The sequence below is a fragment of the Aquila chrysaetos genome, chromosome 19 (assembly GCF_900496995.4).
Source record: "Aquila chrysaetos chrysaetos chromosome 19, bAquChr1.4, whole genome shotgun sequence".
Classification (NCBI taxonomy): domain Eukaryota; kingdom Metazoa; phylum Chordata; class Aves; order Accipitriformes; family Accipitridae; genus Aquila; species Aquila chrysaetos.
In genome coordinates, this window is record NC_044022.1 from 16,392,723 (window position 1) to 16,412,629 (window position 19,907).

Consider the following 19,907-nt stretch of genomic DNA (forward strand, 5'->3'; position numbering starts at 1 on the left):
AGAAGAAACTTAAAAAGGTCAGTAAAACAATGTATAGTGCTGGGGACACAGTACAGATGAGAAACTAGAGGTGAGTGTTGCGCATCACCCTGGAGGGCTATAAGCCAGGCAAAATAAGAGAAAAGCAGAATCAAAATCAAGGATGCTGAGCCCAAATGAGAGTGTTAGCTGTGTGAGGATGGTAAAGGTGGTACCTTAGAGATGTTACAGGGTAAGAGTCTATAAAAACTCCAAGCAACCAGGATATGAGATTTAGGGGGAGAGTTCATCTTAAGTATCATTATGAAGTTTCCTTATTTGCTTCTTAACTCTCTACATAAGCAGGCAGATCCCCCCCAGGTGCCCCAGCTGTCAGTGCAAATTGCTAATGGTCTTCAAGTTGTTCACAATTTAATTCTTTAAATGCTTTAAATGCCATTAGGGCTTGTGCCTTTGCCCTGTCTGAAGACTGTCTGAAACTTACTTTGTTCTTTTCCTTGGGGTTGAAGGACCACCACAAAAAACATGGTGAAATGCTGTTGCCACTGATGTCAGTTGAAGTTTGGGGCATTGGGTTCAGTTCAGTTTGCCTCCTTTCTGCCATCTGTATTGTAATGAAGGTCCTTTGCCTGATATCACTCTATGGGCTTTTTAAAGATTTTCACTGCTGTGTGTCAGTGATGAAGACAACCTTCCTTGCATCCTCTGACACTGGTGGTATTAAAATATGCAACCTGGGGACTGAAGTCCCAGGCTTTGCCCCTGTGCTTTTGCAGCTACCCTGCCACGCTGGTAGTCCTCATGGATGAGATTCATCTGACCACAGATGCCAACATCTAGATTTCCATTAATGCTTTACTGTAACCCTACAGTAACTCCTAAAATAGATCTTGTGATTTTTTTTCCTTAAATATGTCTGTTTCTCTCACTAGGAATAAATGTAGTCTAGGGTGACATCTACCTCATGGACATCCAAAGTCATGTGAGATGAATGCCGCCCTACACAGCCAATCTTTCGTAGTGAGATTAAAGAATGAAGATGAGAGACAGCAGGGTGGAGAGTGGAATATTTTGCATCTTTGCTTTCACTCACTTGCCCCTTTCATTAACGTTTTTGTGATCAAGTCATCCTTCCATCTGGATGTTGAGAACAAGGCAACAGCAGGTGCCTGCCAGAGGGGGGATGTTTTCAGTCAGAGAGGGACCTGAGCATATTCCCAGCATGACTGGGGCCAAGTCTAATCTACCAAGTAACATATGTTTATATGTTTTAGTGTTTGGACATATTTTAACGGTTATTACTATCACATTTTCTACAAAAGAAAGTCCCTTTTTCCTCAGTATGAGTCTTTTCCCAATTTAATTTTAATGTTTCTTCATACTCTTCATTGTGTTTTTCATTTCTTGGCCTATCCCTGGTGTCTTTCCTACCTTTCTCTTTTCCTCTGCCAAAGCAAATCTTCAGTTTCGCTTCCATATTCCCACTCTCTCCTCCTTGGAATGATGTTTTTCTTTCCTTGCTTCCTCCCTTGGTCACAACTCTCCCTTCTCTTCAGCCTTTCTGCCCTTCTCCCTCTTTTTCCCCCTGTCTTTTTGAGAATTTTCTTTCCTTCCCTTCCCATTCCCACTCTCCTCACTCAGCTCTCCCAGCAGCATGCTTTGGAGCAAAGTAGGTGCCAAATTTTAACAGCCACAACCCATTGTGCAGAAGATGACTCCACGCCAATGGCCAGACTTTGCTGTGCCACCATCTCATGCTTCAACCACATTTTCTGCCATGCACCCGTCGTTTGTCTTTCTTTGCACGCTTGCATCCCTGCCATCTCCTGCCTTTCCTCTTCTGCCAAACTGTGCATGGATGAAATGGTTGCAGCAGTAAAAAGGTCTCCGCTGCTCCAATCTGCATGTCCCGGGGGGCTAAGGCATTGACCACTGGAACACTGCCTTAAAATAATCAATAACGCTGGGTGACACGCCAACCTCGCACTGGCCAACCAGGGATAACTTGGGGTATTTCCTCATTCTCTGGAGAGAAACAGCTATTTGTTTAATAGAGGCCATCACCCGAAAACATCGCTGTGCCTCCCTCAGACTGCCACGCTCCAGGAGAGAGGAGCTGGAAAGCCTGCAGCTGGCTGTGGGGAGCTCTGGAGCCTGGAGGCCATCTTAGCCCCATGTAGAAGGTAAGCAAAGGTATTTACATGCTTCCCTCAGCATTAAAAAGCAAAACTTTCTAAAACCCTAGTTAAAAATTAGAAGCTTGCTCTAGCCGCTTTGCTTAACGAAGCTGTAGAAAGTGCTTTTGTTTGCTGAATTAATAAAGTGTTTTGAGCACTTCTGGCAATCCAGAGTGTTTTCCTAAGCTGTAATAACACGGTCAGATCCTCTGATGTGCACAGGTAGCAAAGCGGCATTGATTTTGGTGGTAGAGGCTCTCGCTAGGTCTGGTGATTGATGTTTAGGTAAGTTCTCCTCGCAGTTTGAAGTGGTATTGAGATAGGTCAGAGAGAATGGGCTGTAAACCCCTGTTCTTCCAGCCAAAGCAGCATCGTGTTTCTTCATGAGAATTGGGCGAGAATTGGGCCCTCCAGCTATGTACGAAAGATGCAGAAGAGAATTTATAACTCGCCTACAAGACTTAGCTTTTATAGAACAAGGCTAGGCTGTGCCTGTGCTTGTTTGCTTCTCTCTGGGGAGGGAAAGTAGGTGATGTTGGGCAAACACATGGAAAAGCAAAAGCTGGAATGAGACAGGAAAGCAGGCAGGCAAAATTCAGTGTAAAAAAATAGCAAATGCATTGGGTATTTCAGAGAAAGACAGGTGAAATATCCAATATTCTTTCCATTTCCCTTCACTCCCTCCCCACTTCATCTTTCATTTGCACAGTGTCAGCCTGCTTAGATTTTTATCTCTTTGAGCTGGAGCTCTTTCCAGAGGCTTGCAAAATGCCCTGCCCAATTTTAAGCACTATATAAACAGTAGGTAATAACCGTAAACCAAGAAGAATCTTTGTTAAAAATGTTCCCTTCTGGAATAGTTTAATGTCAGTTAACTGGGTTTAAAGCTGGATTAAAAAGCATGATGTTATTGTGGAGTGCTCAGAAGAAAAGGCATATAAGCATAGTGCTCTTATTAAACTCGTAGCAGCAGAGAACAATGCAAATTTTTTGCTATAGAAATGCAAACTCAGAAGTCTCTGCCAGTCTCAGCTACCTGACAGAAATATACAGCATCCCATAAAGTCTTTCTGTTATCCCTCTCAGTTACAGAGGTCTGAGGACATCGGTCTGTCTTCATGCCTTACCTCATCTCTTCGCTGTCTTCGTTCTGTCAATGAAGCCGGCTTCAGCCTGTCTCTGGCTTTCTCAAGTATCTTCATACTGTCTTTCACCTGGTTTTTTTTTGCTTGGGAACCCAACCTTGATTGATTTCTGTACTCCTAGCCTGCTTAATACCTTCTCAACACCAACTTCTGTCACAAAACTTTCAGGATTAGCCAATGCACATGACTAAATTGAGGGACATTTCACTGTTTACTGCCTCGGTTATTACAAAAACGATTTGCACGTAGCAAGCATAGACATGTGCACGTGTGTGGCTGTGTGTATGCATGTGTAACACAGGCCTGTGTACTGAAATGGTGTGTGTTCAGATCATCTTCCTTCTCTTCAATTTTCTAACTTGCTCAAAGGAGATCAAAACCATCTTTGTCATAAACTGTCAGCTTTCTGTGAGGACAGAAACCCACAGATTGATATTTTGTATTTTTATACATTTGAAAGCCTTGAGCTGCAGTGAAGCTATGATAAAACATCATGAAGAAGTTGTGATCAGTTTGTGCCATAAAGTTAACGGCAGTGTGAAAGTTCAATAATCTCTGACCCAGTAGTCTGAAATTTCCAACCTGACATGGAGAAATATCTGTGGATCCACTTTTGTACTGATCAGCCTTTTCTCTTTGGCTATAGATCACAGCGTGGGTGCAGTATGAGCTGAAGTTGTTCACTTTGGTGAAGAGGGATGTAATAGCAGCCTACAACAAACTTGGAAGGGAGTGACAGAGGTGATGGAGTGGTGGGAGAGGAAATAACGAGGAGCAACAGCCATGTTTACAGCTTGGGAGATTCAGGTTGGACATGAGGAAAGACTTTTTCACCAAGAGGTTGGGGCAGCCCTGCAACAGGTCACCCAGAGAAGTGGTGGTAGCTCCATTCTTGGGGGTTTTCAAAGCTCAGCTACAAAAAGCCGTGGCTGACACAGCGACCTAGTGTCGGTGGTAGTCCTGCTGTCAGCAGGAGGTCAGACTGGCGACCTGCAGAGATCCCTTTCAACCAGTGCTTCATTTATGTTGAGTCTTTGATTTTAAAAGAAGGACCTGACCGCTGTGAAATAATAAGCTGCTGTTTTACACCTTATGGCAGATCTCTGGAAATGAGGTGGGACAGCTTTGTGATTTCCCTTAGCGAATAGCCACAGGATTAGACATGTTTCCAGTTTTTCAGATATTTTAGGGTGGGTGCCATACAGACCTGTAACCCACAGTCCTATCTACCCTTATCTGCAGAATAAGCACGTCACAGGAAACAGTAAGGAAAGTTTCTCCGATTCTTGCTGACAACATATTTTTGATTGAAATAGCCCCAGCGCCAAGGCAGGGCTGAAGGTTTCTATGGCATTCCTGGCAGTCATTTCCTGCTCTTGTAGACCTTCAGTGCAGGAGATTTCAAATCAGCTTCCCAAGACAGTGGTCCCAGACAACCTGGTGCATCCACCTCCCCTTTCCACCCAAGGCCTTAGCCCTACCACGAAATCTGCCAGCCAGGGTATCAGTTTGTGTGGCCATGGTTTTGTTACTGATGTTCCCAATGGACAGACACTTGTCCATGAAGAACTAAAATGAAACTCTCCATTCATTTCATATCAACACATGTTTAGTCCTAGCAATTCTAAATAAATTCAGTTAAACATTCCAGTTTTTCCTAATTCCATTATCAATATAGTCTCTGAAGGGAACAGGCTCTGTAAAACAGGATTATCTCTGTAAGTCTTAACTGGAACATTTCTTGCTTCAAAACTGACTCTTCTTTTATTAAAGAAAACTGCTGAAATCCCATGCTCCCTGCACTGCAGTAACCCAAACCTCCCTGCGTCTTTCTTCAGCAGAGACCTACCATGTGCACAGGGAAGTGTTCCAAGTGCATTGGGATCACCCTGTTCCCACTGGCGGCATGTGCCATAGTCTCCAACATCCTCCTGTACTTCCCCAATGGACAAGTTCTGCAGCTCAGCGAGATAACTGATCTGGTCTGGTTTTTCCATGGCATTCTGGGAGCTGGGATACTGGTAAGAGAGAAGTGTTGTTACTGTTTCTTATAGGTTTTGTTTTGTTTTGAATTTAGGGCTAAGAAAACCTCTGTTAACAAAAAAAGTCATAGAAATATGTTTCACATAAACATTTGAGCAGCTTAACTGGGAAGTTGGGTACTGGTTTGAGAAAGTGCATTCAAGACTGAAAAAGTCCCTAATCACAGGAATACAAGGTATTCCTGAAATAAATATCAGGTCTCCAAGTCGGGAGGAAGCAATAGGACTGACTTCTCACTGTGGAGAAGGGTGACATGGGTGTTCATCCTCCATGAGTCAAAGCAAAGCTGAGGTCCTAAGCTCGGCTGGAAGTGGTGAGTTTTCACTATTGTCTGCACCCCTTCGTTACCCCTCTAACTGATTTTATGCTCACATAATTCACAAAAAAACATGAAGGGCAAAACTAAAACGTGTTTCAATAGGTGTTCATTAAAGACCCAGCCAACACTCCATGAATGTGGAGCTCCAAATGGCTTAAATCCCAAACACCCGCTGTGTTCCCACACACCCACCTACCTCCTTTTGGGTTTGATCTGGTTTGTATGTGTTCTTCTATAACCAGTTCTCCATTCCACCACTCATCACTTTTCTGTGAATATCCATAACTAGAAGGGAACAGGTTTGGGAATACTGATCTTTTCCAGTTCATTAGAAAGCCTGCTCCCTTTACACTCTTCCAATTATCCACCCAAATGCAGATAAAAAGCCGAGCGAGTAACATGCATATGACAAGTACTGGCTGTTATGCAGCCTGGGCAGATGGTAAACTGGCACAGAGCTGGCTACCTGCACGTCAGAAAAATGAATGTTTAGGAATAATTAACTTACTTAGAAAAAAGCAAATCTCATTCACAGTCAGGCTATGATGCAGCTACCACGTAAGTCTATGGAAAAGCTACAATGGATGTGGTTCAGACTCATGCTTCCTGAAGCAGAAACTTGGTATAAGATCATTCAGTAAATTGTTCTCCACCAGCAGCTTGCCTGCTTCTTCTTCCAGCTACCACTTGGGCCTATTACTCATGCCGAGCTTGAACGTAAGCATGAGTTTGTGGAAGTAAGCCTAAAGGAAGAAGTGGAACTACATGAGAGACCTGTGGAAAATTCGTATCACTGCAAGCCCAGGAGTCATTGGCGTTCAATGAAAGGAAAGGCAGACGTTAGGCATGAGAGCGTCACAGGCTCATTGAAAACATGCCTTCTTTTAAGGCTTCCACAGAGGCTTGCCTGTGGCCAGCACCACATACATCAAAAATGAGAACAGCAAGTGAGAGGGGAGGAAAAATTTGCATTGACCTTCAAAATACAGCATTAGGAGTAATTATTGATCCACAAACAATGCTGTTGAGTGTACGTGTTTTCCAGAAAACAGCATGACAAATGCCCACAGGTGAAGAGAAGGGGAAAGAAAGCATTATCATCAGCTCCATTTTCCAGGTGCTGGAAGCATGGAAAAAAGAAGTCTGGCTTCTGGGCCTCCTGGGGAGCTAAGCAAGGGGCAGAATGCCCCACGACTGCAGCCCAGTCTGTATCCTGACCCCACAGTGAGGACTGACCAGGCTGCAGTGCTTTCCCCCATGCACCCAGCTTCTCGCCAAAGGAAACTCAGGGAAGTCGTGCCAACAGGTTGCCCGATCTTGGTGGATCTCCCTGTAACCAGGACACAGCCTCCAGAGCTAGGACTTTGGGGAAACTTCATAACAGCCTGGCCTGGCTCTGTGAGCTAGAAAACCTGCCTTTGGCTGAGCAGCCAGCCTCACCCTTTCCTCCTCCTCTGCTGCTTCTCTAATGGAAATTTATATGACGTGAAAACCTCTCCATTTCCTTATTTCGAAAGTTTAGGGTGTAAAGAAAGGAAGACTGGCTCCATGTGTCATAGTAACGTCTTTCCTGATGGAAAGCCTATGTGCAACACTGGGAAATGCCTGACTGAGCCATGGCTCACGCACAGCCCTCATTTTACTGACAACAGCCAAATCTAGCAAATTTTCATTCCCATGTCAAAAGGCAGGTGTTTATAATCAGACACTGCAAAAAAAAAGGAAGTTGCCAAGCAAACCCTTCATCCTGAGCCAGGCTAATAAATGACACAGAGGTGTTCGCAGCTTAGATGTGAAACCTCCAAAGAAGACAGCCCTGGAGGAAAGGGAGTGTTGGTTTGATAGGCAGAGGTATTAGCTCTCCTTCTGAGTGCCAGATAGTGGCATGCTGGGGCTGAGGCTGCCTTGGGGACCACCTGTGATTATTTAAGAGCTTACTTCTTTTCAGGAAGAGGAATGTCTTTTTAACCTCAATGCTCTACATCTGCAGGTCTCTAGCTGCGGTCCAGTGACCACTGCAGGTGCCGGGGGCTGCCCCTGGGGTGTGCGTAAAAGGCAATGGAGAGCAAATCCTTTGAAAAATATTTAGGGGTCTCCAAATCTAAGCAGGTTTCATAACACTGTCTTACAGTCTAACAGAGATATTGACAGTGCACACATAAATTCCCCGAGCTTTGTTCCCCATGGACATTCTGCTCTTCCTGCCCTATATGGGACAACATCTCTCCAACATCTAGTCAGGCTGGTTTTACAGCTTTTACTTTTTTTGTTTGTTTGGGGGGTTCCCCTTCTTTCATTACTTTATAGGGACCATTTCCTACTTTCTCAAATACTCATTTTCTTGCGTTGTTATTTGAGATGCCTACACAAACGGTGGTGGGCAGAGGCAAGACAGCAGGAGTGCTCTGGCTACACAGCTACACCCACAAAAGCTTGCTTGCCCTCTAGCTGCCAAACTAAATCCAGCTTTTCCTATCTCCAGAGTGCCTCTGTAAAGTGGCATTATATCCTGAGACACAGATGGTTACTGATTTCATTGTATCAGTCCAGCTCCACCTGATAATAACTGTGGAGAAAGCTGGTGCGAACTGGGATGTCCTTGTGAAGTCCATTTTGTAGCTTTTCCAGAAGCTTAGCACAAAGAACCAAAGTCAGGTGTGTTTCAGGATGTTTAAGACTGATTTCCCAATTATAATCCAGAGTAGGATGCTCAGAAAATTTAAACGGGCATAATTCTTACTCCAGTGATGCATCTCTTCTGAGAAGAAATTCCGTTTTCTCAAAACTGACACATTTGATCCTGAAAAATCCCAACAAAACCCTGCTGAAAAGAAGAATAGCTTCAGCAATCAGAATTTCTGTACCAGAAACTTGCCAGCCAGCTCTAGCTGTAATCCCACGCTTCTTCCCAAGTTACTCTTCAGCAAGCACCGACACCTAAGCAGGTGTAACTCACAGAGAAGAGGCAGAAGGTGGTTTGCATTTGAGGAGCATGATGCCCCAGCTCCTAGACTTTAAAAACCATCCCAGCAGAAGTACTGCACACCAATTCAGCTTGTGCTTTTCTCACAGGTTATTTTGCCGGCATTCATGATGCTGGGAGCAGGCGGAGCAGGATGTTGCGCTAACAGATGTGGGGTAAGTGGATATTTATGTGTCGAAATGGCACTAGACGGTTTGCACAATAGCTCTTAAATGGCTGCTTAGCAGGTGGAAACGTACAATGACAAACCATCACACCACCATCAACAGCCATGTCAGGGAAATGCAGAACAGGAACTTGATCTACAGCGTCCCTGGGCTGGGGCTGAGGGCTCAGTTAGCCAACAAGAATGTTATGATACTGCAGCCACTGACATGAGGGAAACCATACCCAGCCAGGGCAGGTGCTGGAGCATTTACGCACAACGCTGAGGGCAGAGGGGCACAAAGCTACTTCACTTCACCCCACATAAAGTAAAACATGGCTCCAGCTTCCTTCTGCTCAAGGCAATCTAAAGATTGAGACAGCTGCCTGTTCCTGCTGCTTCCACCTGGTCCTGTTTCCTCCATACCCTTCCATGGCAATTTGCTTTTCCACAGGTTCATCCCTGCTTCCCTCTGTAGGGACAGAGAGATCCCCTACTTTGCAGGCCCATGCCAAAAGCCTGAGCTGCTGCGGCTGGCGCTAAGGAGCCAGCGCTGCTTCCTGAAGGCTGGTCCCCATGGAAGGCTTTGACCCGTAGCACACATTTGCCCAAGCGTTATGCACATGAAAGGTGCAAATGCAATTTGGGCTCTCTGTCATCCAGAGAAAGGCCAGAGAGACTTTTTCCCTTGATATTTAAGAATATTATAAAGCAACATGTTATACAGGCATCTCCATTAATCCTCAAGCCCTGGGCACAGACTTCTGTGTGGCTATCATTATTAGCAAGAATAACCTGAGTTAGAAATGTTTTTTTTAGTCTGCATCCTTCCCAGAACCAGCCTGGAATGAGATATTACATACAATAAAGCATGTCTCTTCTGTACTCTTCAATTAATATTTAGTTTGATCCATGAGAAGACCTTTACCTCTTCAAGATGTTTTACTTAAGTTAATTCATTATTCATAATACCAAAATAGCATTCTTCATTAGGATGTCTGCAAGTACATCCCAAGGGACATGTCATTATATTGATTTTACCAAAGGTCACATCCACAGAGAAGACGCTAATGATGGCCAAGTAGGCCAGTTGCAGAGCAGGGGTGTGAGCCTAGGCACCCTGAACCCAGTGGCTGAGCCGGCTGCTTCTCCTGATTTTGCATGACGTAGAAAGCGGTGGTGGAGAACAGCCGTACTGTGGGTGTTCCCACGCTCTGCTGACCGTGGTAAGTCACGAGGGGAAATCCAGCTGAACTGGGCTCAGTTCACCCAGCATCTCAGGTCTCCCTTCTCTGTCCTTCATCCCAGCACTAAATATTACAGAGCCAAGAGTCAAACTTCCCCAGACGGGCTGGGTTCACTCCCCCAGCCCACCGACGCGGGCGGTAGCACAGTGCCATCCAGCAGCCCACATCCGCAGACCCCCCACCCTCCTCCACTCCCCTCCGCCACCCTTTCACTGCCTGAGCCATTCCTAGCAGCACCCATGGGTGCCAGGTGCCCCGTCTGCACCTTCCCATCACTGATCGGTTACCTACAAGCTCTTCCTCCTCTTCCTTATTTGCTGTTAGAGAGGAATACGATAGACACTGTGGAGAAAACAGTTTGATTATGTGCTACGATACTTGTATAAAGAGAGCTAGCTGATGGGCAGGTGATGAAGCTACTCAAACCAAAGTAGACAATAGGCTCAGTGAGGATGGTATGGCTTTGAAAATGCTGTCTTCTGGGACTGTGGGAACTGCCCACCTCTTTGAGGTGGAAAGGGGTGAAGGTCTACAAGTCACTCCATGGTTTAAACAGAACATGGCTCAATGTAGAGATGAGATGGGGACATGAGCAATGAGCGAGTGGCTGTGAATGGCATTAAAAACAACAGTTTCCCCTGCACAGCTCCTGGGGAAGACTGATTTCCAAGCATGTAAAAAGAGGTGAGTATTGCAGGGAGATTTGAAGGCTAATGATATGCTGCTTCAGGAGAAGAAACCTCAGGGAAACTTTGCTTTGGGGATAGCAGGAGGAAATGCACAGACACCCACAGCAGGGTTGCTCAGATGCCCTAACCGTACACCCAAGGCAGGGTATGGTGTGAATCACCAGGCGCTGGAGAGCAGAGGACCCCTGGGACTGGTTCAAACATCATGATGGTTATGACTTCCCAAGGTGCCAGAGCTCCTTGCGAGGTGGGTCTGTGTGGACCCGATATGGGGTCCCCAGCTCTTGGTGGCTTCTCCACCAACTTCTACCTACTGGCAGAGAAATAGTCCACACTGCAACTACTCGGGAGACTCTGTAATCCAAAGGTTAGATTGTCCACCTTTCTGCTTTGGGGACCTTAGGTATAAAATTATAATTTACACTGAATACTCAGCATTGCTTTTCATAGAAAAAAAAAAGGCTACAGAACTAATACTGATCAGAATTATTATTCAATCAGAACATAACCATTTTCCTCAGGGTAGGGACTCCATCCTATTATGTTTTGTGCAATCCCTGGTTTAATAGTTTCAGACTTCATGGCAGCCTTTACATGCTGCTGAAGTATCAACAGCAGTAATAATAATTAGTAAATTTCTCATCCTTTTATTCACCTTATTGAGTTCTCCAGTTCACAGTGATTATGTGCTGCATTGAGTAAGTTTTTTTCGTTAATACGTTTTGAACTGTTGCCTGCAAACATACCTAGATGGCTTCTTGTCCTTGCATTATGGAGTAATGATTTTGGAAAGTAACAGATTTAGAAAGCTTCCGTGTCTTGCAGCTTAGTGTGTATGCATCTGAACTCATCCACTGCACTGGCACAATGAGGAAAAAAGGCCCCCCCCCAAAATACAGCTTCTGTTGTTGCATCAGCAAATATACTCCAGTATTTTTCTCTAAGCCTTCCATAAGAGTTACTAGTAGAACAAGAATAACCATAGCAGCTTTCCAGACAAACAAACATAGATAAGCAAAGATATCTGGATAACTAGACAGGATAATAATTCCACAAAAAACACCTCCAGAGAAAGAAACAGAGAAGAAAGAAATGTGCATGAAACAAGAACCAGGGCAATAAAGAGCAGCACAAGCTGGGACAGGAGGAACTTGGTAACTTCACCAAAGCAGCTGATGCAAATGCTCAAAGAATAAATGCTAAAAGTCTTCATCAGCTCACCAGAGACAATCCAACTGTGTGAAGGATAAAGCAGGGAAAACATTAAAAGAAAAGCAGCAAAAATGATGAGCTTTGCAAGAGGTAGAGAACAGGCAAACACCATGGGAAACTAATTTCAACAAACTCCAGCGTCCCAGCTTAGACCTCACGTTGCAACTGAAGACACAAATGAGGAAATAAAAAATTTCAAAAAAAGGTGATAAATGAAGATGGTACAGCTAGGGAAAATGCTGAAAGGTTGAGATGCTGCGATAGTTAATAAAATTGCTAGATTTCCATAGAATATGGGACAAGCCTCCAGAAAAGACTCCAGAAGAGTGGATATAATGGAGAAATGCCACTGTGTGTCTAGAAAATGCCCAGGAGAGCCAATTTAACAGCTGCAGCAACTTCAGACTCCTTCTTCAGTGACAAGTAGTCTTTGTCTATATAAACATGCGCATAGTAAAGGAAATAAATAGGTGAGACGAAGCTAGCTACACAGGCAACAGATTTCAAATGAGAAAATCATGCGTCAAAGAACAGTCATCAAGGGTAGTACTGATGAATACTACTAGTACTAACCACTATCATAAAACATAGTGGTAGCAAAAGACCATTTGACTTTTTCTATCATAATTGTCTTTGGGATGCCCATACTGCTACGCTGTGCTGAAACTAATCATTAGCATAATTAAGATCCTTCAACCAAGATGCAGAATGCACAGTTGAAGTAAATGAGAAAATAGGTGGGGAGAAGTGGTTCAGCGTAGGTAGGAGTTTCAGACAGAGTATCAGTCACTCACCTTCACCGCGAGGCATGGCTGGTGATCTTATTATGAGAGACAGTGCATCAGCTACAACCCAGCACTGCTTTGGTCTGGGACAATATACTAAATTACCTACATTTTGCTGACAATGAAGCTCTGCTAAGAGGCAACTCAGCCAACACGCAGATAAAGACAAAAAGAGTGTCCAGCTTTGCAGAAAAAGACAGAGTTATTAATCAGTTATGATGAAATAAATCTCATGAGAAATCCCAGCAACTTCTAACTCAGGGATTGCTTTAGAGGCAAAAGGACACACAAAATGAGTCAGTTCACACACTGGCAGCATGCAAGGTGTACAGAAAACAGTAATGTCATTGCTGGCAAGTTGGAAACTGCATTCACCAGCTTGTACATGTTTGGATAGTGAATAGTTTTTAAAACTATGTCACAAATCTGCAACGTGGATGGTGGATATTTCCATTTGACCCTGTAATGCAGCACTGTGTGGAGCAGCTGGCATTAGGAGAAGGTTTCTTACCTTCCTTGTGGGCTATTAGATTTCACTGGTATTTGCTGGCAACAGGGAAATGTTGCCAGAGGTATGTGGCTTTAAACCCAAGTCTGGGACAGGAGTGTTTCCCATGTGCTTCCTCAGTCGTGCCTCTGCCCTGACTCCGAGGCAGTCCTGCTGCCTTGCCCCCAGTCCAGGTCTTCCCCGGCTTTGTCTGTCTGCTCCAGAGTTTCCTTTTCTCTTCTCCTTCTTGGCAGAGTTGTGAACAACCACAGGCAGGGACTCTTAACAAGACTAGTGGGAAGCCTGTCCCAGATACACCACCAGTAGCACCTGCTTGAGATTCTTGTTTCTATACACAAACAGCAACCAGATGCATTCCATCCACTAATAGAAAACTACCCCAAAACAGAGCAAAGGTACTTTCTGTGGGAGTGGCCAGTGTAAAACGTACAGGTGCATTACATATAATTCGAAGTCACTGCTAGTTCGTTGCCACACGCAGCACAATTAGATTTCTCAACACGAGCAGTGGTAACCACATGTCATGCTCTTGCAAAATGAAGGAAAGCAGCAATAAGAAAGGCTCTTTTGCCTTCCTTATCAATTAGCAAAAACAACTAATGCATCTTCTGTTGCTTTCATACCTGGTTCGGTAGTTGCTTGCTAGTTTCTGTTGGTACAAGGGCTGAGAAAGGTGCTCTTGGTGGAGTTGGAAATGCCAAGGTGCATGATGTGGACTACATCAAGCCAGTACTGGCTTCATATTGGCTTTTTGAAAGAAGACCACCAGATTTTTCATAATTGATTGGTCAAGTATAAAACTCTGATTAATTAAAACTCTGGGCATTCCCACTTTTAAAAGCAAAACAAATACAGTCTGAAATCCTTTCACAGCTAGGATAGCTGCACTAGTCAGAAAAATTCAACTATGTTTTATTCCTACAAATATCATACTACTATTATTAGTTTCAGCATATGGTAAGAAACAGATAAAGATCGTTCCCTTGCCATTCAGTGTAAGCTTTCCATGTTACTCAATACTTCTGTGCATGTGATGTTGAAGGTCTTTTCCCTTTCAGATGCTGCTGTCAGTGGTCCTGGCTGTGCTGGGATTCGCGGGAGGAGCGTATTGTGTGGTCATCTCCTCACTGGGGCTGATTGGGGGCCCTCTGTGTGACACAGGTGATGGAGAATACCTCTACCCTTTCAGGAACGACACTCTGGAGTAAGTATGACGTACAAGCTCCTCCAACTTTGCTTTCCCTAATTGCCCCCCCACACACATCTTTTTATAGCAAATTTGAATTTTTCCAAAGTGAACTGATGGTCCACCTGGTCTACAAATAAATTCATATTTCTCTGAGCCAGCATGTTCCAGCTGGTCACCTCTGACCAAAGATCATCTTTGGGCAAACTGCCTGAGTCTATTCTGTTGTGCTTGTCAGCAGCCCCTTTTGCAAGTTGCAGTACACTTTCAAAAGGCTGCTGAGCTGTGAATCCCGCCAGAGTCAAAAGGAAATGTTTGGTAAGTATGCCACATTAATCTGTTAAATCATCATGAATTGAATCTACTCTGCCTGCTTCTGAAAAGCAAAGCGAAAGTCTTTTCTAACTCTTTAAAGTTATCCTTGGCAACTACACTCTTCAAGCCAGAGCTAGAGATGATGGATGGACTGGGCTGAGATACCACAGCAGGAAAGGAGAATATGGAGACACATTTTAAAACCATTAGGGACCTTTCCCTTTAGTTATTAGCACTGCCATAAAACAAAAGGGAGATTCTTGCGCAGGTACAGATGTGGCTTTCTTCTCTAGTCATCAATTGCACCTCTGCAAAGGCAATTCTGAAGAGAATCACCAGCTTTCACCAATTATAGTAGAATTTGAGACTCACTTTGTGCAACCAAGTTCAGAAAATGTAATGCCAGAAAACACAGAAAGCATTCTCAATTTTTTATTTTCTTATTAGAAATGTATTCATTGTCAATTATTTTTCTCTATCACAGAGACAGTTATTTGTTCAACCAGACAACATGGAGCATTTGCAAAGAACCTGAAAACATAATCCTTTGGAATATTGTCCTTTTCTCTATTCTTCTGGTCATTGGTGTGATTGAAGCTATTCTTTGTTTTATTCAAGTCATCAATGGACTTACCGGCTTTATATGTGGCACATGTATGAGGAAAAGAAAGGTTGGTATGCAGTAAAAGGTATCAGAGTGCTTTATGTTCTTATCACTTTTATTTTTCAGGATCTGGGAATGGTACATGACCAGAGAGATCTTCACAGCCCCTGAATGAGCTCCTCTGGGGAGCTGAGGCAGTACAGATGCATTTGCACCCTGTCTCTCTCTCCCTCACATTGTAGTCAGGGATAACCTGGTCTTCAGATATTTCAAAACAGCAGAGCAGTGTGATGTATTGACATACTCAGTTGCATGGTTGTGTTCCTATTCAAGAAGCTATTTTGATAAAGTATAATGACCCCCCAGCAGCTGTAAGTGAGAGAGATGAGAAGTGGAGGTGCTTCTAGGTGGTCAACAGTAGTAAAAATGTCATTTTACAAAATAGAAGAAAACCTCTTTCGTGTTTCATTTATCATCACTGCTTCCTTTTCGCTGTTTATTTTCATTGTTCAAGATTTTTGCAGTAAGTCTGATATCCCTCTGGAATATTAATTAATCATCTTTCTTTCATTGCCTTTCAGACAAATATTTCTGGAATGTGAATGACCTACAGGGAATGCCAGGACACGCCCCGAGCTGCCGATTCACATACAATAAGGATAGTGCACTGTGCTGTATTTCTAGGGGGATGACAAAGAAAGCCCAAAATGTTCAGGAGTTTCATGGGGCAAAATGTATTTTTTACAAAGAAGTCAGGGTGGAAAAAGGCTAGATCATTTAGATCTGAGATGCCAAATTTTCATCTCTCTAAATATTCTTACTAAATCTCAGGTACTGGCAAAAACACGAATCTGCCTGGTCCCGACTGCCATACTTGTGCATAAAACACAAAGGTCCCCAGACCAAAGCTCACCACTTGTCCTCTTGTGTATATGGGAACTGAACTGTTATTAATGTATGCATCTATCAGCTGCACGAAGCAGGTGCTCTCTGGCTGGATGTAAATAACCTCATGTCCCCTCCAGATCCCACCTTGAGCTCACCTGTTTGTTCCTATTAACTTGCTACCCATGCACTCCCAGATTTAAATTAGGATGCGCAGAGAATATATCGAGCGACATGTGCAACACTGCAGAAGCGACTGAAGTACGCGGTTTTCAGCCTCCCTCAGCCGCTCTGGAGCCAAATCCCCTTGTGCTCGTTTGGTAGCTTGCTATCATGTTTGACAAAGTCCAGTGCACTTCTACACCAGTTCTTCAGGAGCATCTAAGAGACATGGTAGCCCTGGAGGGGCATTTGGGTCAATATAGACAGTAGGGTTTGGAGCAAGAGTTTAACAATGTCCAGTTTAACTAAAAGGAGGAGAACCTCAGCACCAATTTTGTCCTCACGAGACTCCATAGGCATCTCACTAATTTCCACACAGGTCTGTAGGGCTGTTCTAGAATAGATCACATGGACAAGCAATTAACTGGTAAAGATAAACATTAAATCAATAAAGGTAGTGATTATATGCAGCATAGTAGCAAATAACAGATATAATCTGAAAGGCAACAAATTGCATCAGTCTTAGTGTTACAGCAACAGTAATCCCAACCAGGAACTGCGTTAATTCCTCATCATCATTTAAGATCAAGCCCTTGATGCTAAAGTCCATGACTGGCAAATTTCAGAAACCCCATCATTTCAGTGACTTCCTCAGAGGTTATTTCTTGGACATGCCGCTGATTTCCCTAAGTCAGCCAAACTGTAGGCATGTATGCAGTTAGGAAAACCTGAATATATTTAAAGCACTTGGAGTCTATTTTTCAAAGACAGACATTTATGTTTTCTCAGTCAAATGTTCATATTTCTGCAATGTAGCATGGGAGCAAGTTACCTGAACACAGTTATTGCAGACATGGTTGGTTGGTTGTGCTATCCTCTAATGCAGCACACAAACCCCTTTATACAGAATGGGGAAGAAAATGCCAGTTGTGCTAGATGAGGAGCACATGTACATTTCCTTGGAGCATAGCTTCACCTCTAGAAGCAGGAAATTTGACCACAAAACTTAAAAGTACCTTCTGTTAAAAAAGCTGAAGTTTGCAGTCATGACTAGGTGCATCCAAACCTGCCAGGTGGCTTAAAAAGCTCACGTTCGTTGTTGGCAGTGAAGCCTGGACAGTGCTACCATATAAAGTGGACATCAAAATAAAGCCAACTGATTCAACCAGGAAAAGAGTCAAGGAGGCAGCTAGAAGTAAGGATATTCAGCACGTAGCCGGGCCAAGAGAGACTCCTTCATCAGCAGAGGGGCTCTATGAACTCTTCACAGCCCCTAAATATCAGCCCTGCCCTCATCCTTCGGTTTTGTCTCCCTGACTCTCACCTCTATGATAAAGCCAGTCTGGGCTGTGCCAGCCCTGCGAGAGGGAGAGGTCCCCACTGGCACACACCAGCACAGGAAGGTAAACGCACTGTACTGCTGCCATCTGCTTGTTCCGACCTGTCCTGCTCTGGGGATGTTAGTGTCACCTCTGTGTGCTAACGGGGACACCCTCTGTCCTTGTCAACTGTGCAATCACTGGCCTCACTGATATATGTAAATATTAAATATTGTTATTCTGAAGTTCTTTTCTGGCTTGATTGGTCTGACCTAAAGGACTTGCGACTTCAAACTAGCTCTGGTAGGAAGACATATGGAATAACACAGAAAGTAGAGTTAAATTCATCTTGTCTAACTTGAACCACTGAAAAGAGTCGAGCATCAAGCCACAGAGCCCATGGAGAGACGTAGCCTTCCCCCAGCCCATACTGAAAGAGATGTCTAAAGCAGGCAGGACGAATTGCCTCTCCAGGCAAGATTCAGTTGTCTACCCTAGACAGGAGCATCTGGTGCCATCTGAAGTGCAGCAAAGCGTCCTGCTCAGCCTCCAGATGCCACTCGAGGTGGCAAGGGTCTCCCACGTGTCCTGTGTCACTTGCAGATCTCTAGAGACCCAAGTATCTCAGCTGGAGCTAGCAGCTCAGAGGTGTGGGTGACCAAAGCAAATGCTCATCTCTTGCAAACACAAGGATGCTAAAAATCAATTTAACCAAGATAGGTGGCTAAAATTCAGAGACATCATTTCAGCTCATGGCTTTTCAGATGCCCCAAATCACCTTCTACATGTGTCAAAGCCTGAGCTCTCAGAAGTGTCACCAGAGCCTTCTCCAGGAGCCGACCAGCACATCATAACGGAGGTGGCTCCTTGCACCAAGCACTGCAGAGACCTGTAAAAAAAATGGCTACGTAATACTAATAAAAATAATTTTGGTTTAGGCAGAGTTGGCTTCACTAAAGATAAAATACCGTGTTTCAGAATTGGGATTACTACAGATTTTAATTTGTTTTTTTTTTTTTCAAAATGGGAAGAATTATTTCAGTGAAATCTAACAAAGGAAAAGAAGTATTTTGCCTCTGAAATATTTTATGTATTGTACATATGAAGAATTTACTAAAACTAAGGAACTCATAATATTCTTCTATATCTATCTTTTATCTCTGTTCATCTTCTATCTATCCATCTACCTACCTATCTACCTATCAATCTGTCTTCTCTAGTTCTATCGATCTTAAATAATTAATGGTCAAAAACTCACACAGGCATAATGACAAAATATTTGTTTAATTTTTATATTTATTACTCACGGTGCAGGCTCTCACACAAGGAGTAAAAATATTTTACTTTCTAATTAAATTATCCCTCTGCATCTGAAACTCATGCAGGATATCAGCCACACACAAATCTGTGTTGCTTGGAAAAGAAAAAAAGTGTTCCTGGGATTGACTTGGGATAGGAATAAAATTTTAGACCAAGGACACCATCTGAAAAATTGTAAATGTTTGGAGACCAATGGCCCAGTGTTTCAGCTGCCAGGATCAAGGACATGATTCAAATACCTGGGTTGGAAACCACAGACTATTCCACGCCACCTCATTTTAAGAGGAACTGTCAGATCGTTTTGATGCAAATAGCTCAGATGCCTCAGGCCCCAGTGCTCAGTTTTTCTTGGCGAGCAGAGCAAAGCAAACCGGTGGAGAGGTTGGACCCGCAGACCTCCCTGTGCCACAGCCTCTGCTCCACTGCCCCAGCCCCAGCCCTGTGACTCTCCTCCCAGGGAGCTCCTCACAGGCAACCACTTCTTTGCAAACAAACTTTAAAAAAATCCCAAAGGAAATAAAAAAAAAAAAAAAAAAGGACTTTTCCAGATTCTCAGAGTATTTTATTTCATTTCCTACACGCACCAGCTCATTGGGCTTGTCCCTTTCCAGAGGAGTGACAGGGGACAGCCACCCTTTGGAAATGCCCTTCCCTGCAAGACCTCTCTCGCCCCGCAGCACCCCTTTCCTCCTGAGCCCGTGGGCCACAGAGGGCCACCTAAAGCTCATCATCAATAACACAGCACATTTAACCTAGAAAGGCAGGGCAAGGATTTTGTCAAAGGCAGAGAGGCCACTGTTTTGTCCACCTTTATTTCTTCCAGTTGGTTAGCTTCAAAGCTGAGTAGCTGTAAGTGCTCGCTACGGTGCGGATCATTTCCACCA

General features: G+C 43.9%; 1 protein-coding gene across 4 annotated transcripts; it reads left to right on the top strand.

Annotated features, from left to right (window-relative positions):
• Positions 1–2,010: 2,010 nt before the first annotated feature.
• On the top strand, positions 2,011–17,948 carry LOC115353491 (transmembrane 4 L6 family member 1-like). 4 transcript variants are annotated; one of them, XM_030042986.2, is made up of 7 exons: positions 2,011–2,162; positions 3,948–4,108; positions 5,140–5,322; positions 8,736–8,801; positions 14,291–14,436; positions 15,218–15,404; positions 15,919–17,948. In XM_030042986.2, the coding sequence occupies exons 2-7, from the start codon at positions 4,085–4,087 to the stop codon at positions 15,937–15,939; spliced, it is 627 nt and encodes a 208-aa protein (XP_029898846.1). In that variant the 5' UTR covers positions 2,011–2,162; positions 3,948–4,084; the 3' UTR covers positions 15,940–17,948. The 4 variants fall into 4 exon arrangements, with proteins under 4 accessions (XP_029898846.1, XP_029898847.1, XP_029898849.1 ...); XM_030042987.2 differs by having other exon boundaries at positions 5,143–5,322; XM_030042989.2 differs by lacking the exon at positions 3,948–4,108 and having other exon boundaries at positions 2,015–2,162; positions 5,143–5,322.
• Positions 17,949–19,907: the final 1,959 nt, after the last annotated feature.

Excerpts from the sequence above, each read along its gene's own strand:
- LOC115353491 (XM_030042986.2), top strand. The coding sequence starts at position 4,085 with ATGTTTACAGCTTGGGAGATTCAG. Across the intron at positions 4,109-5,139 it reads TTACAGCTTGGGAGATTCAG|CAGAGACCTACCATGTGCAC; the intron begins GTTGGACATGAG and ends GTCTTTCTTCAG. Across the intron at positions 14,437-15,217 it reads TTCAGGAACGACACTCTGGA|AGACAGTTATTTGTTCAACC; the intron begins GTAAGTATGACG and ends TCTCTATCACAG.